This window comes from Canis lupus, chromosome 3 (genome assembly GCF_048164855.1).
Source record: "Canis lupus baileyi chromosome 3, mCanLup2.hap1, whole genome shotgun sequence".
In the NCBI taxonomy this organism is placed as follows: domain Eukaryota; kingdom Metazoa; phylum Chordata; class Mammalia; order Carnivora; family Canidae; genus Canis; species Canis lupus.
Window position 1 is genome coordinate 56,355,314 of NC_132840.1, and position 23,247 is coordinate 56,378,560.

Below are 23,247 nucleotides of genomic sequence, written 5' to 3' on the forward strand. Positions count from 1 at the left end.
CCAGACCGAGGAGCGGACCGGCGCTCTGGACATTCCACAGGCGCCTGGGGAGGGGCTCGGCCGCCGGGGTCTGTGCAGTTGGTCCCATAGCACCCCCCCCCCCCGCCGGGGCGCGCCCCGCCAACATGAGCACGTTGTCAAAACCAAATGTTTTTCTCTGATTTTATTTTTAATATTAATATTCTCACACAAAAATCACCGAAAATAGGGATAGGGTTGGGAAGACCCCTCTGCCCCTCGGGCAGAGAGACAGTGCAGTGCGAGGGGCGGGACTGTAAACCCCCCACCCGACCGCAGCCCCAGCGTGGGAGAAAAAACCACCGACGAAACAAAAATCAAGCCCCAGAGAAACTCATCCCGGGGTGTCCCTGCCCCAGTGAGGCCCTGGCCCTGGGCTGGTTCACGCTTTGAAAAGAAAAGGGGGCGGGAGTGGGTAGGGAAGGGGAAGGTCCGTGTGTTTAAAATTGGCCGGGGCTGGGAAGGACGGGGTTCCTTTTCCTCATAGTTCTTTCTTTAAAACTTTAAATTTTTTTATTTATTTATTATTATTATTATTTTTTTACAAAATACCATTTCAGTTCCCACTTCTTCCCCTACAGTACAGGAGTCGCTCACCCTCAGGTGGGGTTGGGGTCGGGTCGGGAGTGGGGGCCTGGTCCGAGAAAGTGCAGGACGTCGGGGAGGGGAGCGGGTTTGAGCACCATGAGAACCCGGCTGGAGCCGCGGGCAGAGACGGACGGGCCGGGCCCAGACACACACTGGGGGGGCAAGGAGAGCCCGGCTACGGGCGGTCCCTGGAGGGGCGGGCAGGATGGCTTGGGGAGGGGGGTGCGGGAGATCGGGTTTTCCCAAAAATGAATAAATAGAGGTGAGTGGGACTGTTATAAATTAAAAACCAAAAAACAAAAAAAACCCAGAAAGTACAAATCATAACCGAGTGAATAAACAGAGACATGTACAGGGATCACAGCTAGCATTGGAAGTAAAAAAGGAGGTTCTGGGGGAGGGGTAAAGCCCATAGAAAGAATCTCATGAAAACCTCGGCTGCCGTAACGTCTATGTACATACACGAGCCGCGTGCATCTGCGCCGGGCTGCGCGCCGGGCGGTCTGGCGGCTGGCAGGCGTGAGGGAACCCGTATGTGACCCCCGCCGCCGCCGGAGCCTGGTCCTTGTGTCTGTTGCTAGAAAGGCCAAAGTCGGTGAGGGGAGGCGCTGGTGGGCGAGGGGCTGCCAGCCCTCTCCCCCGTCTCCCATTTTTTTTCCTTTTTTCCTCGTATTTGTTAAAAAAAAAACAAAAAACAAAAAACAAAAAACTTTCTTAATAAATTAAGTGAAGGGGAGCTGCCAATGGGGTGGAAGGGCTGGGCCCGACCCCCTTCCCGGCCAGAGGCGGGACCTAGGTCCAGCCCAGGCGTGTGCTGGTGGCCCCGCGGCGCCTGCGGGCGTGCGGGGCGTCCGGCCTCATCGCGACGTGCTGGCGGGGGCCTGCCGGGAGAGAGCAGGCGGCGGGCTCAGCGGGGGCGGGGCACAGCGGCCCCCACGCCTGGCCCACACCTCTTGCCCACCCGCCCCGGTGCTCACCAGCGTGAAGGCGTCGTAGGCCTGCGCCAGCTCCTCGGTGCGGTACTGCTCCAGCACCACCACGCCCTGTAGGCCCGCACTGCGGCGCCGCGCACAGGCCTCGCAGTGCACGAGGTACGTGTTGCGGCTGCCGTTCTCGCTCGTCACAAACAGGATGTTGAACACCTCCACCTGGGGCCGGGCGCAGGAGGCGGGCAGGGGGCCGTCAGCAAGAGGACAGCTCCCGGGGGAGGGGAAGGGGGAGGGGCAGGGGCGGGCCCACTCACGTCGCACTCGTTGCAGTAGTAGGCGGGCTCGTCCTTGACCCGGCCCTGGTAGGCGATCTTCTTCCCGGCCCGCACCAGGCTCTCGCGTTGCACCTGGCAGTGCTTCATGGACTGCAGGAGGCAGAACCTGCGCGCGGTGGGGGGGTTGTTGGTGGCGGTCAGGCCACAGGTGGGGAGGGGCCCGGTCCCCGACAGGTGATGGGGTTTGTATCTATTTGGAACCGGCAAGCGCCTGGGGGTGGGTCCCTGTGGTCTGCCCCGGGGGCCCAGGAACAGCGCAGGGCAGGGGGGCAGGGGTGGAATCAGACAAGTAGAATGGTAGAACGAGAGCCTGGCCAGGTGAGGTGGAGAGGGATTCCTCCCCCCGTGGGGCCCTCACTTGATCATCCTGAACAAGTCCGGGTCGCTGATTTTGACCGTACGAGCCACATTCCAGGATACGTGAATCATGGGCACGATGGATTTGACGTTCTTCACCTCGTTCCACTCGTATCGTTCCAGGGCCAGCTGGTACTGATAGGCTGCGGGCCGGAGGGGGACGCTGAGGCTGCCAGGCCCACCGGGCAGCGGGGATGGGGTGAGGGGCAGGCCCTTCCCCTCCCAGCTGTGGCCAGCTCCCACCACCCCCCTCCTCCACCCCGCGCTGCGATCACTCCCTAAGGGCCCCACCCTCTCACCGGTGAGGGGCCCCACGTTCCAGGCGATGTTGTTGCACCAGCCAGTGGCCTGCACCCAGTGCACGGTGCCCGCATTAATCCACACGAGGTCTCCGGGGCGCTGCACGAAGCGGTACACAGGGATGTTGGAAGCATAGAGGTCATCCAGGATTGGCCACCAGGAACCGGTCAGGTAGTCCACGCCGTGCCTGCGGGGTGGTCACAGGGTCAGGTGAAGTCCGGGGCACCCAGGGTCAGGTCTGCAGGGCAGGGGCCGGGGCGGCGCGCACCGGTCGCAGAAGGCGCTGATGGTCTCCCAGTAGTGTTCGTGCACCGCGAACCACTCGCAGTCGCCTGGCCCGATGTTGATGTTGACGGAGCAGAAGTTGTTGTTCTCCTGGTGGCCTGCGGGGGGCGACAGAGTACGGCGTGGCTGGCCAGAGCGGAGCCTGCGCTCCGCGCCCAGCCCGCCCTCGCGCTCTCATTGGCTGGCGGAGGAGCGCCGGCGGCAGCCCCGCCCCCGACCCCCCTAGCCCCTGCAGCGCGCGCGCCACGCCTAGAAGCGCACCTGGAGTTCGACTGCCAGGGACCTTCATGTACAGCTGCACGGTGTTCATGCCCAGGATGGTGTGGCCCACGTGGCTCAGCATGTTGCCAGTGGATGTGACCCGCATGAAAGCGGGCAGCTTGAGCAGCTCCTGCAGCTGGGGCTTCCACCTGCGGGGTTCAGGGTGCAACAGAAGTGAGGCGCGACCCCCACCCAACTCTGCCCACCCAGCAGCACAACAGGCCCGACCTCACCGACCTCTTGGCATCGGATAGGTCGATGTTGGTGCCAAACTTGATGATGTGATGGTTCTTCGGGTCCGGTGCACTGCTGCCGGGGGCAGAGAGCAGGGGTTGGTGGAGAAGCACCGAAGGAAGGAAGGAGTCAGGGAGGGGAGGGCCGAACCGGACCCACCTGGGAGGGGTTCCTGTGGTGCTGTCGGGCTCCTCAGATTCCTCATCCTCACTCTCCTTCTCCTCCTGCTTGGCCGCGAGGGTGTGAGAGGAGCGCAGGAGTGGGTCAGTGCCTATCCAGGGGGTGCCCCCCATCCCTCCGCCTACGATCCGGACCACCTGCCTCCACCACCCCCCTCACCTGCAGGGACTCCTGAAAGGATGAGGCCTGGTACTGCGCATACTTGGCAATGGTGGTATGGGAACGGGAGCTCTCGCAGGGCCAGATCTGCCGCGTGCCCGTCAGATCCCAGTTCTCATCGGAGGGCTGCTGCACCTGCGTGCGCACCTCCACCGTGTGCTCGCCGCTTGCCTCCACCAGCGTCTTGGTGGAGAAGAGGCCCAAGTCTGCAAGGGAGGACCAGGCAGTGCGTTGGGGCAGGGGCAGAGGGCGGGGGGTGGGCCTCTGACGGGCTCAGCCCAGGAAGCACGGGCCACAAGCCCAGGCCCACAGGCAGCTGGGAGGCTTGGCTCTGGGGGCCTGGCCTTCATCTGGGTCACCTGCAACCCCCTTTCTCCCACTGCTGCTGGGCCCCTCCACCAGAATTGTCGGTGTGCACACAAGAGCGCTCTACGCATGCAGGTTTCCTTAAGTTATCGTTGGCTTCCACAAGAGATTTAGTCACGTGACAGCCTAGAATATGTTTCAAATAACTCAGTGGGGAGAAGGGAGGGTATGTGGAGATAGAGGATGCTACCGGGATAGAAAAAACAGAATTTTTGTTTCTACGTGGTTTCCCTTTCTGTGTATGTACCTCTGTCTGAAATTTTGCACAATAAAAGGTTTGAAAAAGGGAAAACCCCAAACCTGTGGGTTCTGTATCATCTGTACCCTTCTCCTATAATCAACCAAGAAAACCAAAAGTGACTCTAACCAGGTCCTGGGATCCATCCCCAGTGCAAACAGCTGGGACAAACAGCTGGGAGACAAGCCCGAGGCCCGCAGACCCATCCCTCTGAGCACTCTTCAGATATGGCCTACAGGTGACCAAGAGCTCATGATAGGCCCTGGCAGGGGTCCCCAAGTACAGGGGCAGCCCTCAGAGGCCTCTTCCCCACACCCTCCTGTCCTCTCCCCACTCACTGAGCCGCAGGGAGCCCGCCAGGCCCCGGATCACGGTGATGGGATTTCGAGGGTCCGTACAGAACTGCAGTAGCACGGGTGAGAAGGCGTCCCGTTTGCTCTCCAGCTGAGGTGTGAGGAGATGGACAGGGGTGAGAGCCGGGTCTCAGGCTCAGGGCCTGAGGGTCCCCCACCCAGCCCCTGGCTGAGAACCCGGTGGCAAGGGTGGTTCTGAGCGTGCAAGAGGCACACGTACATAGATGCTGGGGGTGGGTGGGTTGAGTTTTTCCCGGGGTAGCTTCTCCTCAGTGTTGATCTTGGGTTTCACAGACTGGGCGGGGGAAAGGTAGGACTCTCGAAACTTCCCTTTCACCTTGGCGTTCCTGTGGGAGGACAGAGACGGAGTGCAGGGATACCAGGGCAACAAGGCAGGTGTGGGGACAGGTGGGGGAGCCTCCTGGGTGCCTGCCCCTGACTTACTTGCTGGCCCGCACGACGTCGGCAGCGCAGTGGCTGATGGTAAGGTCCGCCATGCGCAGCCTCCGCTCTTCCACCTCAGAGGCAATAAAGGTCTCCTTGTCACCGCTCTCCACCTTGATGAGGCGGATCTTCAGCTCCTTGGGGGGCCCCTCACTAAGCGAGCGCAGCTTCAGCATGTCAGCCCGGCTGACCCCAGGGGGCCCCGGCGCTTCCTCCCGGGCCTTCTTCCCTGGTGTGGGAGCGGAGGGCGGTGTGGGCTGGGCAGCAGGTGCAGGAGCTGGTGGAGGGGCCGGGGCTGCGGGTGGCTTGGCCTTGGAGGCCCCGCCGAGATCGGGCCGAGCCTTCTCACGCCCCTGGATCTCCTCACTCTGCAGGTCCAGGTTGCCCAGCACCCGGCGGCTCTTTTCTTTGGGGGCCTTGGCCTTGGTCTTCACTCTGCCCTCTCGGGGCCGCCGACCCGTGCTGTCCTTACAAGCTCGCCGGTGCCGCCGATGCTCCTTCTGGTGCTCCTTCTGATGCTCCTTCTGCCGCCGCTTGCCACTGCCAGGTCCTGCTGCTGCCACTGCCCCGCCACCCTCCTCCCGGGCCTGGGCAGGAGGCAACAGCCGCTCTGTCCCACTGTCCACCGGGCCTGCCGTGTCCACCGGGCCGGCCAGGTCTGCGGCGCTCCGGCCCACCCGTTCCACGAGGGTCTCACAAGCCCGACTGATCTCTTCTAGCACCTCAGACTCAGATCGAGCAGGAGGCAGAGGCAGGGGTGGGGGCGGTGGCGGCGGTGGGGCAGGGGCTGTGGGGCCTCGGGCTGGCTCTTCGCCCGCCCTGCGCTCCCGGGCCCAGGGCCCGCCTGAGGTAGAGAACTGAGATGACGAGGAAGCAGAGGGCTGCGGGGAGCCCCGGGCGCTGGGGGCCGCCGAGGCAGGCGGCGGGGCGGTAGCACCTGACGGGGGGCCGGGGGAATACTGCGTGGTGGGCAAGGGCCCGGGCCGGGTGGCAACAGCTGCTCCGGTCCCCCGGTAACAGTACTTCTGTCCCTCCAGCACGGAGGCCAAGGATTTGAGCAGGCTGGCTGGGCTGGCTGCTGGGGGTAGCGGGGGCGGCGGTGGGGGCTGGGGCTGGGGCGGTGGGAACTTCGCAAGAGGCGGCGGCGGTGGCAGGACTGGTGGTGGCTTCTTCTCTTCTTCCTGGGTGGCAGTGGTGGTGGTAGCGGTGGCTGCCGGGGCTGCCGTGGTGGCTGGGGCTGTGTCACTGGGGAATGAAGGCTGCAGAGATGGAAAGGGCTCCTTCAGCGGGGGCGGGGGGCCCACGCCTGCCTCCTGTTGCTGCTGCTCCTCCTCCTTGCGAATGGATTCGTCCAGCATCTTCATGATGTTGGCCAGCCCGTCAGGGAGGATCTTGAATTCAGCCGGCTCCTCAAACTGGTCCTCCAGTGGGGTAGGGGGAAAATCGAAGAGCCGTGGGCCTCGGGCAGGCAGCTCCCCAACCCTGGGCGGCACAGGCTGGGGGGCTTTATTCAGTGGGCCTGGGGATGGCCCCGGCCCCACCTCGGGGGTCTTTGGGAAGGAGACCCTGGGCCGAGGGCTCTCCGGGCGCCTGAAGCTTCCTGAGGTATTTTGGTGGCAGGAGGAGGGAGGAGCTGGAGGCAGGGCAAGAGTCAAGGGTGCAAGAGGTGGGTCCTGGGGGCTCAGTGTGGGGCTGGGGGGCCGCGGAAGGGGGTCCAAACTTCTGGCCAGATAGGGAGGCGGAGGGAAGGACACAGGCCCCGTAGGGCTGCTGCTGTGGCTGCCATGGTTGCTGCTGCTGCTGCTGGTGGCTGGGGGGGTGGGAGGGGTGTGAGAATCCTGAGTGCCCACAGAAAAGCGGGGAGCCGGAGGCCCCAAGAAGCCCTCGCGGTGGGGGAGGGGTGGTGGGGGAGGGCGGGGGCGTCCCTCAGCCCCAAAGAAGAGCTCCTCTAAGATCTCCCCATCCTCGCGGGCTGCCCGGCAAGCCGGGCCCTTCAGCCAGGCAGGAGGTGGTGGGGGGCGTAGGAGGCGGGGACAGGGTGGTGGAGGAGGTGACGGGGGTCCAGGTGGCAGGGACAGGTGAGGAGTGGCAGCGGGAGCCGCCAGGAACGGTTTCCGACTGCTGTGCGCCGAGGGCCCCAGGCGGCCTTGGTGGGAGGAGATGTCCAGCGCGGGAGTTTGGTAATGGTCAGCGCCGGGCTGCAGGCAGAGAATGGGGGGAAGCACCAGTCAGAGGGCTGTTCTGGCCACTCCCCATCTCCTTAGAGTTCCCGGAGGCCCAGCGCCTCACTCTGCCCGCTGCGGGCACTCACGATGCCTGGGTTCGGCTCCGCGCCCCGGAGACCGGTGTTGCTGCTGCTGCTGCTGCTGCTGCTGCTGCTACTGCTGCTGCTGGTGGTGGTGCCGGGGAGGCCAGGGGGCCGGGAAGGGGCGTAAGGCACGCAGGCGGTGGTTGCTGCTGGTGAAACGCTGGAGTCCATCCGCGACCTCTGAACTCTGCTCTCTCTAAGGTCACTTCCGGGGGGACGGGTGGCAGGCGGGCAGCCATGGCTCTCTGCTCCTGGGGGGCGGGGGCCGGGGCCTGGGGGTGCGGCCGGGACCAGCCGGTGGCCAGGGGGGTGCGTGGTATAGGCCGGAACCGGGTATGGATACGGGTGGGGCAGCGGGTGCCGCTGCTCCTGTAGGAGAGGAAGGAGGACCACAGGTGAGGAATGCAGGGCATGGACCTCGCGCTTGAGAGATGAAAAACAATAAACAGGTAGGTGCTTACCTGGCGTTCTGGGGGCACCGAACCCTTGCGGTCAGGGCCCCAGACGTCTCCGTGCAGGGTACTCCACAGCCCTGGCTTGGTCAGCTGAAATGGAGGGCTAGTGGCTAGGCCAGGCAGGGGTGGGGGGGGCGGTGGCGGTGGTGGCGGCGGTGGCAGTGGTGGTGGAGGCAACGGCAGCCCTGGGGGAAGGCCAGTCTAGAAGGAAAGGGAGTGTGAGAACCCCTGCTCCGCGCCCCAGCCCTGTATGCTGGCTGCCTGCCTGGTCACACACAACCATACCTGCTCTGAGCTGCAGCCTCTCCTGCGCTTGCCTCCAGGACTGAGGCCCTCGTCCCCCGAGGGGCCTGAGAGCGCTGCGGGAGGCACAGGCTGTACCACAGGGGGTTCAGCAGCTCGCTTCACTGGGGGGCCTCCCCGCTTGGCCCCATAGCTCCGCTTGTGCTGGAGACAAACAAGAGAGAGAATGGCACAGCTGCAGCCCCAGCCCGGGGCACCTCCCCACTAGCCCAGTCCAGCCCCCAGTCTCACCTCGAGGTGCAGCAAGTTCCACACTTGCTCCAGTGGGGGCAGGACCTTGGCTCGGTGCTGGCAGGAGCCAGCATGAAAGTTCCAGAACTGGGCCTGGGGGCAGAAGCGGAAAATGAAGATGAGGGTCCTGGTGCAGAGGCACAGTTCCGGCTCCCCCGGGGCCTGCCTCATCCCACCTGCTGTAGTCGCCCGATGCGGGGCCCCAACTCAGCCAAGCTTCCTCCGTATCGAAGGGCGCTGTGGTAGCAGCGAATGGCCTCCTCACTATCGTGCTCGGACTCGTACAGCTGCCCAAGCTGCTCCCACAGCCCTGGCTGAGCTGGCTCTCGGAGCAATGCCTGCACGCAGCCATGCAGAGATTCCAGCTTCCCATGGAGGGGTCTCGGGGTGGGGGTCCTAAAGAGCAGAAGGGGTTGTGGGGGTTGGTGAGGCTTGGGGAACTCTTCCCAGGGCTCCAGACTTACCACCTGTCCCCAGCACCTTTAACTCCTTACTCACCCTGGAGCATAATACGGTTTGTTGGGGTGCCCAGAGCTACTGCCATGTGAAGGGGGTAGGGGAGCAGAGAGTGGGGGCTGCCCGATGCTGGCAGAGCACCTAGAGAGAGAATGGCTGTTAGCATACAGCAAGATAAAGTAGTCCTGTCCCTACCTAGAAAGAAGGAGCCTGAGAGGCCAAAAGAAAGCAGCCAAGGGCTGTGCGGAATGGCAAAAACCCAGAGAATGACAGGGACTGAGGAGCCAAGGGGATGGGAAAAGGGGTGCCTGGAGACAGACCCCAAGTTCTCACCTGCCTCCAGGCAGCCATGCGCTACGAGGAGGGGGATGGGGCGGGCAGGAGCTCCAGGCCCCAGCACAGCTCAAGCCCCCAAGGGCAAAGGCTTCCCGTGCAGCGCGGGCCCCTGGAGGGTCCACTGCCCGATGCATCCAGCCTGAGCCAGGGAGAAGAGATGACGCTGTCAGTGGGGGCGCAGCTTGAGCCGGCCGGATGCACCCCGCCAACCCTGTCCCAGTCTTTCCCTTACCAGGTCAGCAGTGGCCCCAGGAGCCCTGGAGATCGGGCACGGCCCCCTGCCCCAGCTCTCGGGGGCGATGGTCCGCTCCAGCTGCTCTGACAGGAGTGCCCGCTGCCCCCAGATGGCCGCTGGGGCCGTTCACAGACAACTCTACAGAGGGGAGGAGGAGGAGTGAGGGGAGCTGGCCAGCACTCACCTGAGGCCCAGGGGCTGGCCAGCGGTCATCTGCACCAAGGGTCCCGCCCCGGCTTCCCCCAAGAACGGACCCCCGCCGCCCGCAGAGCCCCCAGCGGTCCGGGAGGGAAGGCGGGCGGCCGGCGGAGGGGAGCGGGCCGGGAGCCCGCAGCCCCGCGGTCCGGAGCCCCGGGGAGGACCGGCAGCACCAGCACCTTGGCGGCTTACCCGGCCTCCGTGGGAGCGTCCTCTCACGGCGTCGGCGAGCTCTTGAGATCCGGCCAATCACAAAACTTCCTCTCTCCCCAGACAGCCAATCATCACCCGTGTCTCCGCCTCAGTAACAGCCTGGCCGGGACCAATAGGAGCCAGGTTAGCCCGGCCGCCGCCGGCCGGGGGAGGAGGGGTGGCGGAGCCGGTCAGACGGGCTCGGCCCGGGGTGACCCCGCAGTGACCCCGCGGCTCCCAGCTAGAGTCTCCATCTCGGACCTGCCGCTCGGGCCGCCGGAGCCCGGGACCCCCGCGGGTTGACGGCGGCAGGTCGCACGCTTGGGCCGGCCTGGGGGACGGCGCTACCCACGGGTCCCACGCACCCACGGAGCCACCGGTAGTTCCCGCAGGAGCGCCCGCAGCGGCCCCCGCCCCGCCGCCGTGAGACCGACGACCGGCACGGACTCCCCGCGCGGACTAAGGCGTCGCTCCCCCTTCCTCACCTCCCCTCGCGCAGTGCCTCGCTCCCACCTCGAGCGCCCCTGTAACTAAGTGCTCGGGCTGGCCGGGTCACGGCGACTTCTCCGGTACCCGGGCCCGCCCGCGCCGCGAGCTGAGCGCTCCACCCCCGGCGCCTGACCCCATCCCATCCACAGCCAAGCCCCCCGCCGCCTCGCACCTAATTCCCCCAGCTCCTCCACTCCCCCCACCTCTCTACATCTTCAATACCTAGCGGCCCCCCAAACCGAAATCTTCAATCCCCCCAACTTCTGAGAAGTCGCGCACCGCGGTCCCGAGTGGCCCCTCTCGCGTGGCTCCCGTATCCTCTATGCCCTTCCCCGTCGGGGCCACGCGGTTCCCCACGGCCCACGTGGCCCCCGCCCCCCAAGGGAGGGGGGATTTCGGGGGTTGCCCGTGACGTGGCTACTTGCGCAGCGGAAGCGGCGTGTGTAAGTGTAAGGGGGGGTCCTTTGGGAGGGAGGAGGGCGGGGCCCGACAGGCGGTGACATCACCCCTGTCCCACTCTCACCGCCCACTCCCTTAAAGAACCCAGAGCCCGTTTCACTTCCTCCTTCGCCTCCCCCCACCCCCCGCCCCTTCCCGTTGGTGCCTCCACGACCCACGACGGGCGCAGTGCTCCCCTTGCAGGCACCTTCCCTTCAGCCCCAGCTCTTCCCGGTGGCCTCTGCGGGCCTAGGATCCCCGTCCCCGCGCCTCCGCCGCGCCTACCCGGCGTCCCCCAGGTAGGGAGCCGGCTCCGCTCCCGGGATCGGTCCATTGAGAGTCTAGAGTACAAAGAGCTGCGAGAGGCGAGCGTAGAGTACAAAGCGGCGGGGGCGGGGCCAGCGCTCCAGCTGGAGCGAGCGCCGGGCAGGAAGCCGGGGGAGAGCGCGGCCCGGGGCTGGGGGCGGCTGGAAAGTTCGCCCTCGCCCGGAGAAGTGTGCGCCGCGGGGAAATTTCCACCCAGCCCGCAAGGGCAGGCGGGCTTCTGCTGAAAACAGCTTCCCTCCGCCGGACAAGGTCGTCTGTTGATGTGCGAGCGCTTGGACCCCACCGGCCCCAGCACGTCCCTCCCCGCCGAGGCCGGCTCACGTCTGGGCGCTGCAAACCCCCCCTCCGCGGCTCTGGTCGAGTTTCTGCCCCCAACTCTCTCTCGTCACCACAAAGACTTTCTCTCGGTTCCCAAGCCCCGGGGCGAGTGGAGCGCTTAACGGCGGTCAAGGGGAGCCGCGACCAGGTTCCCGCACCCAAGTCCCGGGGCACGCATGGGAAGCCGGGGGGCGGGAGGGACGGGACGGGGGGGGGGTACTGGGAGTCCGGGCATCGGAAGAACAGGTCCCCGCTTGCGAAGAGATGCCCAGGGCGCCGGCAGTTGCCAGGAAATGCAGCTTCCCCCAGTGCGATGATGACACTTCCCCTCCACCACTTCCCCTTTCCCACGGGGAACTGACTCAGCTCTCCCTAAAGCGCGGAGCCCCGTCCCTCCAGCCCCTCTCCACCTTTGTCCACTTAGAATGCAGCAGCCCTCACCGGAGAACAAAAACTTCCTGTTCACTAAACACACACGTACTCTCGCCAACAACCTCCGATCCCTGTCCCCACCCGGGACCCAGGCGCCTGACTGTCCCCCCACCCCCACCCCGTGCCCCATCCGCCTCCCGTACAAAGCCCTCCCTCGGGGTCTGATTCAGGCTCGGGGTGGGGGGGGGAGAGCGTGAGTCACCCAGAAAACCTTCCCCTATTCCCACTGACTCAGTCCCCGCCTCCCTGAACACACACAGACACACAGTCAGAGGCAGACACAACTCAGCCCACACACCGCTCACCACCGGTCCCGCGGAAATTCCCCTCCCGTCTTCCCCACGACGCCCCCCCCCCGCCGCGCCGCCAGCCCCGACGCCCCGCGCACACCTGTTCCCCAGGCGCCGGCGGTGGCTCGCGGTCCACTCTCCCCTCGACTCTCGCTTGGCGGCAGGAATAGCCCTCCCCGACTCCCTGCGTCCGCACTAACCGAGGGGAGGGGACGGCCACGGGCAGGCACAAAGACAGACACAGCCACAGACTCCTCGAAGGCAGAAGGGAGGAAGACGTACGCGGCCAGGGCCAGGCTGGGGAGGACGCGGTACTTCTGGGGCGGACCTTCCATTCCGGCCTCTCTCGCCCGGCCCGCGCGGTGCCGGGCACCAGCCGCCCAGAAAGGGTTAACGCTTCTCCCGCCGAGGCCACGCCCTCTCCATCCGGGCACTCCCGGCCGAGCCCAGCTCCGCCCCTTCCATCCGGGCCCTGGACTCGGGGACTTTAACCGACCCCCTCCCCTGGAGACCCGAGAGAGAGAAAGAGAGAGAGAGGGGAGAGAGAGAGAGAGAGGAGAGAGAGAGAGAGAGAGAGGAGAGAGAGAGGAGAGAGACACCCACTCCATCAATCACACCCACTTAACCCTCTCCCGGCTCGAGCTCGAGAAGCCCCTCCGCGCGGCGCTCGGGAGGCGCGGGGCTGGGGGCCAGACGTGCGCACGCAGACTCACGTGCCGGCCACCGACAGGACCCCGCCGCCGCGGCCGTCCCGGCAGGCCGTAGTCAGGCAGGCAGACGCGCCGAGGTGGGGCCGGTCCGGGGTCCCGCCGCGTCCCACTCCCCGCCAGGCCGCATTCTGCCCGATGGAAGCGAGGGGTTACACGCTCGCTTCTTACCTGGTGGAGCGGAGGGGGGGAAGGCGGAGGAGGGGAGGGCCGCCGGCTGGGGCGCCGCTGTGACTCAGCCGCCCGGGCAGGCCGCCCGCTCGGGATTCCCTTCCCCAGCCTTCCCCCGCTGCCGGCCCCTCCCCGCCCCCACCGCGTAGTGACAGTGCCGGCCCCGGCCCGCTCGGTGTCACTGCGAGCCTTGTGTCTGCCTCTGACTGGACCGCTGTGTTCCCCAGTGTGTCTGACAAGTCGGCTGTGTGCACCTGCATATCTGCTCATCTGGTCCCCTCCAGTGTCTGTGTCTGACGCGCTCCTGTCATTATGCCTGTCTACATGACTCTGAGGGGCTGGCTCTGTCTGTGTGTCTGCCTGGCTCCTGTCTCGGTCTTTTGTCTGGGTCTGCCTCTGCATCACTTGCGTGATCACGTGTGTCTCTGCACATGCCCTTCTGTGTTTGCCTTCATGCTCCCGAACAGAGTCTGGGAAACACTGGAGCCGGCTGACCCTGCCGACTCCCTGCCTCACTCCCCTGAATCCTGCCGGCTTGCTGGATCAGTGGTCCTTCTGTTTGAGTCAAATATTTGGGCGTCTGTCTGCCTTCAATCAAGTTCTGTCCTATTCCTCAAGGTCCTTGCTTATCCTCACAGCTCCCTGCGGCTCCCATTATGATGATAATTGCTAGCATTTAGTGAATACTTATTACATGCCTGGCACTGTGTTAAGCACTTTACATACATTTTTAAAATTACCCCCCCAACATCCCAAACCTAAAGTAGGAGGTACTTTTTTTTTTTTACCCCATTTTACAGAGGAGGAAATCGAGGCTCAGAGAGGTTAGGTAACTTGGTCAAGTTCACTCTACAAGAGAGTGGAAGAGCTGGGCTTCTAACCAGGGCCTCATGCTTTCCATTCTTCTAGAAGGCCTCTGTCCTATTCTGGCTCCCTTGGTGTTATCTTCACAGGCTATCTCCTGGGCCAGCCTGACCCCAGGGTTCCACCCCAGACATCTCTACCATCCCAAATGCCTCATGGCCTCTAGAGCAGGTGTGGGCAGGAGACTGTGTAGCAGATCTCAGAAGCCATTCCTTTCTTGGCAAGAAAGCTCATTCAGTTAACACATTCATTCAACACAATTCCACTGAGGCACCCCAAAGTGCAAACCATCTTGCCAAATAGAGACACACAGAAGAAAACAGTCCCACTCAAAAATTCAGTGAGCAGTGGAGAAAAGCGACACACACTCAGAGAACTCAAGTCCCTGGCTTAGGTATCATCTTTTCTCCTAGAGAGTGAGGGGTGGAGGATCTGTCCTCCAGAGCCTCAGACAGGACCAGCAGAAACAGAGGCAAGCAGAGGAGATGGAAGATGGAGGGTGTGGGGGGGCAAATGCTGTAGTACAGTGGGGACAGAATGGTACAGAAAGGACTCTGGAAGGAAAGGTGAAATTCCACGATTGCCATGGCAACAGCAGGCCCTGGTGGTAGTGGCCTCCAGTGCCTCTCCCCATCACTTTCCAATCACCATCCGTAAACCAGACTTCAACAACTCTTACAGGGCACCCCTGCCTCAAGAAAACCCACCCCCCCCAAGGCAGCTCAACGTCTATCTTGCTGCCTGCAAACTCTGGCTCAATTCAATTCGATAAGCAACTGAGTTGTAGCACTGGGGGGTGACGGGGAGATGATTTTTTGGTGGTAGTGGAGAGGCTGGTGAAGTACGGGGGCTGAACCATTCAGAGGCAACAGAGGGGAGCTCCATAAACCAGGAAGGCTGAACCACTCAAGCACCACATGGTGGGGGGATGCTCAGAGTTGGACTGGACCATTCTGAGGAGTGGGCACGATACAGATCATACCACTGCTCTTCAAGCATGTGGTTCAGAGTTGGACCAAGCTGGTAGGGGGAGGTGTCGCTCAGGGGCAGGACTTACCAGATGGAATCTGATGTGCCCTGTCTCATTGGAACCAGTGCCCCAGCGGTGGGGTGCAGCAGACCACAGTGGGTGGGGTGAGTGGTACTATGGGGCTGGCATGGTGCCTGGGGGAACCTAAAAGGGAAAAAAAGCCAGTTAGAAGTAGGGTCTCCCAGACTGAAGAATTTTCCTGTGCTCCCTATCTTCTTATTGAGGAGAAACCTGGCACTGGTGGTCAGATGGGATGGGAGAACCTGTTTCCATGGCAACCAGAAAAAGCCATCCCCAAAGTGGTCCTCCAGCCTTCCCCTTTCGGAAGCAGCCTGGACAGGAAGGGGGGCCATGCCATGGCATCTGTGTAAGTCCATGGCAGACACCCAATCCACGATCTCTCTGCTGACTGAACCCTCCTGCTGGGAGCCCCTGGTCCCAGAGTAGCCCCAGTTGCCCCTGACCTCTGCATCTGAGTGGGGCCTCCATCCTGGCGCCAGGCCTACAGATCCTCAGCGGCCTTCTGCTCAGCTTCCTCCCTAACCTTATCAAGACACCCGTCAACCCCACCCTCTGGACTCTGCCCCCTCCCCTTCCCCCAGGCGGGTGCAGGCAGGTCTTGGCGAGGAGCACAGGTGGCCAGACTAGATGAACGGGCCCAGCAAGGAGGAGTCTCCCTTGGAAGGAGGCCCTGACTCTGGGCCTGGGTCTGGAAGTGGCCTCTGCTGAAAGCCACCCTTCCATCCCACCCCTCAAGGCCATATCCTGTTTCTCCATCACCTCCTTCCTCTCTGTGGCCCAAGAAGGTGACAGAGGCCCACTCCCTCCCCTCCTCTCACAGACAAAAAGCTAGGCTTTTGAACAGAAGTCCAGGGTCAAGAATCAGGTGTCCGTCTAGGGTCAGGCCTAACTCTTGCCCTTTCACCTCCAACTCCCTCCTCAGAGACCTATGGTTGCTGCTTCTTTAGCCACAGCTGTCTGCCCTCAGGGTCCCAGACACTTGGGTTCCCAATCTAGTCCCTCCATTCCCTGGCCTTCCAGCCCGCATCCTTCCCCCTGCCCCAGGGACTCAGGCCTCCAGCCCCCAGCCTCCATGATGCAATGTGCTGCAAGCTGCCTGGGGTGATGACACAGCCCCAAGGGAGGTGCTACTTCTGACCCATGCAGGGCCCCTCCCGTGGGCCAGGTAGTGGTCAGTGGCAGGCGAGGGATGCCAGGTGGGCAAAGTTCTCACGCTAGAGAAGGAAGCTTGAGGCTGGAACCTTCTGGACAGGGACATTGAGAATGTGGGACAACTGTGTGTGTGTGTGTGTGTGTGTGTGTGTGTGTGTAGTCTGTAGCATTTGTGTTTGTGGTCCTGTGGCAGGGGAAGGGGGAGCTGGGAAGGGTCTAGCCTAGAGAGAGAGGAGTGGCAGGCCCTTAGGGCAGACCAAAGAAGGAGTGAGGGGCAGCCAAGGGGGTCACCGGGTGTGTATGGGGTATCTGGACACAGAGTGGGGGAGGGGCCACCAGCCATTTAAAGGGCCAGCCCCAGAGCTTTAATCCCTCACCAGCCCTGGCCCCAAGCCGGAGGCTGTAATTCATCTGTCCAACAGCTGGGGTGGGTGTGTGTGTTGGGGGGGGCATGTGGACGGGAAGGGGGAGCTGGGGGAGGGGCTGGGGCTTTCTTGTGCATGGAGCCAAACAACAAAAGGGAAAGCTGAAGGGCCAGCGCCAATGTGCCCAGGCCAGGCTTCGGACCTGCAAATGTGCCGGCGGTCCCCACCTGATGGCCCACAGACTCCAGTCTGGACTGAAGGACTCTTGGCCAAGGAGTCCAAGAACCCAAAGGTGGGGCCCAGGAGAAGGCCCAGGCTGAGTGCCCCCCTCCCCCGCAAGCTGTCACCCCTCCTTGCAGGTCCCAGCTGCAGCACCATCCCAGACCTGGCAGGCCCCACAACAGATTCAGCCTCAGATGCCCTGCTCACCAGCCCTGCCTCCCCAGACACGGCCTGCCGGCTCCCCCTCCCGCCGGCACCGGGTGGCAGCGGCCACACCGAGGCTGTCCCTTTAAATCATTACCACCCCTGATTGTGTGGACAAACCGAGGGCCCTGCCCCCCCAGGCAGGCGGCTGGCCACCTCCCCCCCAAGAGTCCCCAGAAATGTGAGGGCCATTTAAAGGGACACAGAGAGGCAGCCAGGTCTCCAGCAGCCCCCACCCCCACCCCGCACGCACTCATAGCCCCTTCCCCAGTGGGCCCCCCAAATTCCGGTTCTCTCCCCACCCCTGGAGACTGCTAGAAGGAGAAAAGGGGCCAGAGTTGGGGGGGGAGGGAAGGACAGGGACTGCCTCCTTACTCAGAGCCCCAGGGGACAGGTCGGAAGGAGAGCAAAGCGAGCCGGAGCCCCGAAAGGTGCCGCAGGCAGAGCCGGGGTGCACAGGCTGTGTGGCTGCATGAGACGGCGGCGCGGCCAGCAGGCGACAAGCCCAAGTGGGGGAGACGGTACAGGGAGGGCAAGGAGGCAAGGCCGGACGAAAACGGGGAAAGGGGTCATCCGGGAGGGTGTGGAGGAAAACCCGAGAAGGAAGGGCCAGCCAGGCCGGGGTTACCTGCTGGGTGTCTGTCCCCCGGCGGTGCCCCCGAAGTCCGGGTAGGGAGGGGGGGAGCAGCAGGGGGGGGAGTGGGGGCTGGGGGGGCGGGGAGACGGTCCCTCCTCTGCCTCCTGGGCCTGCCCCGGCGCTTGCAGCCTCTGCCTCCCTCCCTCCTCCTCCCCGTCCCTGAGTCCCGGAGTCAAACAAAGAACTGTAGCAGGCTCTCCCCAACCCCCTCCCTCCTCCTCCTCCTCCTCCTCCTCCTCCTCCTCCTCCTCCTCCACCTCCTCCTCCCCTCCCTCCCTCCCCACCAGCAGGCTCCCTCCTCCTCCCTTCCGGTCTCTTCCTTTAACCACCCGCCCCCCCCTCCAGCCCCCAGCACTCGGCTCTCTCCACCCACCCACCCAACCTTTTACACACCCCTCAGCCAAGCCCCGGCCCCGCAAAGAAAACTGTGGAGTCCCTCTGCCAAATTGAAAGGCTCCAGAGAACAACACGGGAGGGGATCGGGGTCTTGCTTAAAAATCAAGAACCACAATACAATTATTTTATTTCACGGCCAGAGGAATAATGTGAGCTGTTTCTTCTCCAAGAGAGGGAAAAAAATAATACTCCTAAAGAAAGCAATACAAATCTGACTAAAGCCCTCATCAAATAAAGTGCACAAAGCAGTGGACGCTAATCCCTAGCCCCCTCCCTCCCACCCGCCAAATTAACACCAACTCTCCACTCCTCCCTAACGAACTCCTGAGGTCCCAGCCAGGCCGAAGCCAAAGCCGGCCTAACAACTATAACCATAAAAAGAATAACTACCACCATTTAACAAGAATGAGCATTTCATAACAAGCATCCGTTCAGGATTTATTCTGTGCCAGGCACTGTGCTAAGTACTCTGCATAAATTATCTCACCACCACCCCATCGCCTAGAAGGTATGTACTGATATTTAAATTTTCCAGATTAAGAATATGAGGCCCTGGGAGGTGGTGACCTTTCCAAGTCCCTACAGCCACTAAGTGGCAGAGCTGGGAAGGGAATCTGGATCTGATCTGACAGCCCAAGCTCTAAGGTACCTGAAAAGAAAAACAAAATTTTGCCAATATCATAACCAAACCCCAAGACTTAAGAGGGAAGGGCACTTGGCAGCTATGAGCCAAATCTTACTCCCTCAGAAGGACTTTTTGGTCTAATACTGTTTCCTGACTCTTTCCTTCACGGTTGGGGTGTCAATGATTAAGGTCAGAGAGGAGCTGCCGTCCAGCGAACCCCCATTGCGCACACACTCTTCTCCCGGGAGTAGCTACCTTGCAACCACTCCCACTTCAACTCGGAATGAGGAGGGGGCAATAGGACCCTCAGCAAGGCAGCAGGTGGGAAATTAGAAAGACGCTCGGAGGCTCTTTCAAGGAGAGCAGGGGGCTGGCAAGGAACGCTCTCCGTACCAATGAGAGGAAAAGTGACCCGGGGTTCCCGGAGCCAGCCAAGGGGCAAAGTCTCAGGGCCACACCACACCCGTGCCCCTCCCCCTCCCAAAACTCCAGGCCAGGGTTTCCCACCTGCAGGCCGCTGAGGCCAAGGGAAGGGAGAGGGGGAAAAGATGGCACGGGGTTGGAACTGGACTCGGGGCAGGGGTGGGGGCGGCGAGTGGGCAGGGGAGGCGGCCTCTGGCCTGGCAACAGTCCCAGGGCACGTGCATTGGTGACATCATCCCAGGCCACCTCTAACACAGACCTTTGACCCCTAGGGCGGAAAGGGGCCTTTGGCTAAGCTTCCTGGGAAATAGCCTTAGGAATTCTGGGAACCCAAAAAGGAGGGGAGGGCAGGAACCCGGGCGGCTTGCCTTTATCTCGCGTACCCCCAGCACGGCTCCAGTTCCGGGGCTCGGGCTTCTCCGCTCCTCCTCCCCGCCTCCAGCCCCTGACCTCCCAACCCACATTTCTGACGGAGTCCCGACACGCCTCTCGCAGATACTGTGCCTTCTCTCCCCCGGGCGGGGTCTCGGGTGGGGGGCGGGGCGCCGGGTCCCGCGGGGCTCCGTCTCCCATCGGCGGGCTCCCCTGGGGCCCGGCCGGCAGCCCGCCGGAACCCGTCTGGGTCCCCAACTCTCCTGCCCCTCCCCGCGCCGTTCCAGGGCGGAGTCTGTGGAGTTGAAACCAGGACACGGCGAGAGGAAGAGTTATATAACCGGGAGAAGCCGGGAAGGACGCGCGGAGAGCAGGGCGCGCGGCCCGAGGGGAGCCCCGGGAGCTCGCAGAGCGCGAGAGCAAGCGCGGAAGGAACGTTAGGGGTGGGGGGATTTCGGGATGCACCAAGGAGGAAGCCACGCGGACGAGGGGCGGCAGGCCCGGCGGGAGTCACCCGGGCCGCCGGGGGCTTCCCTGCAGCGTCCTCCCCGCCGCCCACGGCCGCCGAGCCCGAGTGCGAGCAGCCGGGGAAGGGGCGCCGATACCCGGTCCGCTCCTCCTGAGGAGGCAACCGGAGGCCAAGCCCGGGAAAGGCGGCGGCGGAGCAGAAGGGGCCGGAAACCACAGCTCCGCCCAGCCCACCTGGGAGAGTGGGGCGCCAGCTAGGGTGCGGTGGGAAACAGGTAGCCGGCCCCTCCCACGCCGGGCCGGGTACAAACGGTTCGAGACCTAGCGAGCGAGGACGGGCGCGTCCAGACGTCTGGGTCCCCAGGGCCCGAGGAGCGCGGCCCCGGACTAGTTTGCAAACAACACAGCCAGAAACCGGGTTGGGGAGGGGGACAGTGAACAGCGTGCGCCGACTCGCCGCGCAGGCGCAGGGGAGCACCGGGGCGCGTGCGGAGGAGGGAGGGGGGGTGGGCGCGAGCGTGTGGGAGTGCACGTGCGGGTCCCGAGCAGCTCCCCCCTCCCTCCGCCACTCCCCCCCCTTTCCAGTCGCTCTACGAGGCCCCCTCCGTATTGGCTGCCGGGGCCCTGATGTCAGGGACGTCCGCCGGAGCGGATTGGCGGACGCGAGAGTTCGGGAATCCTGCTCCGGAGCCCGGCTCTCCGGTTACTCCGGCAACGAGGCAAGCAACCCCTTGGAGGGCGGCGGAGCGCCGCTCGCGGCCGCGCCTGGGGCCCGCCTCCCTCCGACGACCGCCGCGCCTCCACTGCCGCAGCCCGGCCCGCGGCCTCCCTCCGTCCTTCCCCGGCTCTCCAGCTCCCGAGAAGCGGTCGCCCCCCCCCGCCGGGTCCCCAGGTCACCGCCACCAGCTGCGGCGGACTGGAAGCGAATGCGCGTTGCTTAGTAACCTAGCCGCGTGCCCCCCTCCCCGCTATTTACCCGGGCCCGCGGAGGCGGAGACTGAGTCCCAGCCCCCTCCCCATCCTTCGCCCTTCGCCCTCCCGCCCACAATTTCCTGTGAGGGGCCAAGATGACAGGAAGTCGGCGGCGCACCTCGGCCCACCTCGGCCCACCTGTCCCTCGGGCCGGGCGGGGGCTGCTGCCGCTCTCCCGGCCACCGCGCCCACCCGGCTCCCGCGGTTCGGGCCGCGCGTCTCGCCCTCGCCATCTCGTGGCTGCGCGGCGAAGGTCCGCACGGCGCTGGGCTCGGGGCCGGGCGAGGAGCGGCCAAGTGGGGTCGGACCGGGAATGGAGCGGCTGGCGAGGGCCGGCGGACTGCACGGAGGCGGGGGTGCCGCGCGGAGGCTGGCTGCCGGCGCCAGGGGCAAGGCTGAGGCCACACACACACCTCACGGTGCGGAGAACTGGGGGACACCGAGGGAGCCCCGGGCCCGGAGCCCCATCCCCACCCGACCCCCGGGGAACCGTCGCACTGCCCCAGCTGCAGACTCTGACCTTCCCTCCTGCCCTTCCGTTAGGGGCCGCCGCGCCACGCCCCAGTGTCGTGGAGGGGAATCCCAGCCAGGGGGGACCCGGAGCCCTAGCAGGCCCCTCTGGACACTCGAACCCAAGGGTTCCGCCTCCCAGCTCTTCCCCACAGCGCCCCGCCCCCCTCTAGGGAATCCTGGCATCCTGCGCCCCGGTCGTCTCGCCAGGTCCTTTGCTGAGACCCGACCTTCCATCCCCAGCTCTACCGGTCCTGACTCAGGCGTCCCGCCCCCCTGCGCGGAGATGGGCTTCTCTCTCTCCAGACGCCCCCGCAGCCCCCCGTTACCTGGTTCTGGGGTGTCCCAGGTGCTCATGCTCCCCGAGGTCTCCCAGGGGGTCGAGCGGGCCCCCCCTCTCCCAGGCCAGGGCCGGGGGGGCCGCTCCGCCCCGTGGCGCAGTTGGATTTTCCAACACAAACACCGCCCCCCCTGCGCCCCAGCCCCGCCCCCTCCTCGTGGTCCCGCCCCTCCTCGCGCCCGAGTCCGTCTCCCGGGCCCCGCCCCGCCCCCTGCCTGTCCCACTCGCCTCCGCGCAGGTGCGGGGTAGGGTGCGGGATGCGAGGTGCGGGTGGTGCGGCGCAACGTGCTGGGCCCGGCCCCATCCCTGCCTGACAATCCCTATTCGGATCACGCGCCTTTCCAAAGTAAGCCCCACCCCGCCCTCTCAGGTCCAGCCCCGAAATTTAGCCACACCCCGATTTAGGTCCCACCGCCCTGCTGCGGGTTCAGGGCCACGCCCCCTCCATCTCCTAGCCTCCTACTTCCCTAGCTCCCTTCCCGGTCCTGTAGCAGTTCCCTGGAGTTCCCTTCCTCTGCAAAGCCCAGACTCCCTCCCTCCCTCCCCGAGCCCCCACCCCATTGAGAGGCTCGGTTAGGGCGTCTGGTTGAGAGTGTTTTACTGCTCTGAGTTCCAATACAGTTCTTCCACCTTCACGGCTAGCACGACTGGCCATCGGTCGCTGTTAGGCAACAAATTCAGCCACGGCCAACCCCCCAGTTAAGTCCGGCCTTGGTCCCTGGAGTCCCCGACCCTCCCTCCAGCGGGGAGGAAGAGGAGGCCCTCTCAGTTGTCCAGGCTCATGAGGAGAGCAGTCCCCCTCTTGATCCAGTGATCGGGGGGCATGGTCCCAGACCGAAGGTCAATGCCGATGACAAAGGAGGCTCTCTCGGAGCTGCCGGCCCGGTTGGGGTAGTAGTAGCACGGACAGGAGTACATGCCTGAGGAAAGACGGGGAGGGGGGTGAGAGCCCTAGAGCCTCTGGGAGAGCAGGCAGGAGGGGGGGCAAGGGTGGACTAGGACCCAAACTAAGGATGGGAAGGCGGGTCCCAGGGAGCTATCCCACCCTTGGCGCTCTTCTTTCGACTTTCTGTAGGCCTGAAGTGGATCGTGGGCATGAGGCAGACAAGCTGCATGGGTTCTGCCTCCACCAAGCAGGAGTTCTTCCTATCCCAGCCGGCACCCTCCAGGTACAGGCCACGGACCCAGACACCATCCTGGGAAGACATGGGGGCAGGTTTGGGGGGGAGAAGTCCACATCTTCACTTGCCAGCACCCCTGATTTCTCTTTTCTCTCTCTCTCTCTTTTTTTTTTTTTTAAGATTTTCTTTGACAGGGCAGCCCTGGTGGCTCAGCGGTTTAGCGCTGCCTTCCACCCAGGGCGTGATCCTGGAGACCTGGGATGGAGTCCCACATCGGGCTCCCTGCATGGAGCCTGCTTCTCCCTCTGCCTGTGTCTCTGCCTCTCTCTCTCTCTCTCTCTCTCTCTCTCTGAGTGTGTGTCTCTCATGAATAAATAAAATCTTAAAAAAAAAAAAGATTTTTCTTTGACAGATAAAACCCACAACCAGGGGGAATAGCAAGCAGGAGAAGCAGGCTCCCTGCTGAGCAGGGAACCCGAAGGCAGGGCTGGATCCCAGGGCCCTAGGATCACGACCTGAGCTGAAGGCAGATGCTTCACCAACTGAGCCCCCCAGAGGCCCCTCTTCTCCCATCTTAACCAGTTGTTTTTCA

General features: G+C 63.9%; 2 protein-coding genes and 1 long non-coding RNA gene across 19 annotated transcripts in view; 1 reads left to right on the forward strand and 2 right to left on the reverse strand.

The window, feature by feature from the left end:
- Positions 1-148: 148 nt before the first annotated feature.
- KDM6B (lysine demethylase 6B) lies at positions 149-21,679 on the reverse strand. Of its 15 annotated transcripts, none has more exons than XM_072821316.1 (24): positions 21,524-21,679; positions 14,855-14,971; positions 9,762-9,881; positions 9,369-9,509; positions 9,134-9,275; positions 8,843-8,941; positions 8,521-8,740; positions 8,345-8,437; positions 8,096-8,257; positions 7,817-7,900; positions 7,359-7,724; positions 5,048-7,245; positions 4,824-4,950; positions 4,589-4,694; positions 3,647-3,852; positions 3,467-3,531; positions 3,311-3,382; positions 3,074-3,222; positions 2,796-2,910; positions 2,527-2,714; positions 2,229-2,370; positions 1,850-1,976; positions 1,584-1,754; positions 149-1,487 (listed from the first exon to the last, which is right to left on the reverse strand). In XM_072821316.1, the coding sequence occupies exons 5-24, from the start codon at positions 9,268-9,270 to the stop codon at positions 1,464-1,466; spliced, it is 4,851 nt and encodes a 1,616-aa protein (XP_072677417.1). In that variant the 5' UTR covers positions 9,271-9,275; positions 9,369-9,509; positions 9,762-9,881; positions 14,855-14,971; positions 21,524-21,679; the 3' UTR covers positions 149-1,463. The 15 variants fall into 15 exon arrangements, with proteins under 15 accessions (XP_072677417.1, XP_072677416.1, XP_072677403.1 ...); XM_072821315.1 differs by having other exon boundaries at positions 3,311-3,379; positions 7,817-8,011; XM_072821302.1 differs by having other exon boundaries at positions 7,817-8,011.
- On the forward strand, positions 20,276-23,051 carry LOC140630684 (uncharacterized). Its single transcript, XR_012028423.1, has 3 exons — positions 20,276-21,103; positions 22,610-22,703; positions 22,836-23,051. It is a non-coding gene; the product is annotated as an uncharacterized lncRNA (long non-coding RNA).
- The window catches only part of DNAH2 (dynein axonemal heavy chain 2), an 87,606-nt gene continuing 86,474 nt past the window's right edge, over positions 22,116-23,247 (reverse strand). For all 3 annotated transcript variants that reach the window (XM_072821279.1, XM_072821278.1, XM_072821277.1), the window contains 2 exons: positions 22,580-22,730; positions 22,116-22,454 (listed from right to left, as the gene is read on the reverse strand). In XM_072821279.1, the coding sequence (XP_072677380.1) occupies positions 22,300-22,454; positions 22,580-22,730 (306 nt within the window). In that variant the 3' untranslated portion in view covers positions 22,116-22,299. The remainder of the gene's footprint in view (positions 22,455-22,579; positions 22,731-23,247) is intronic.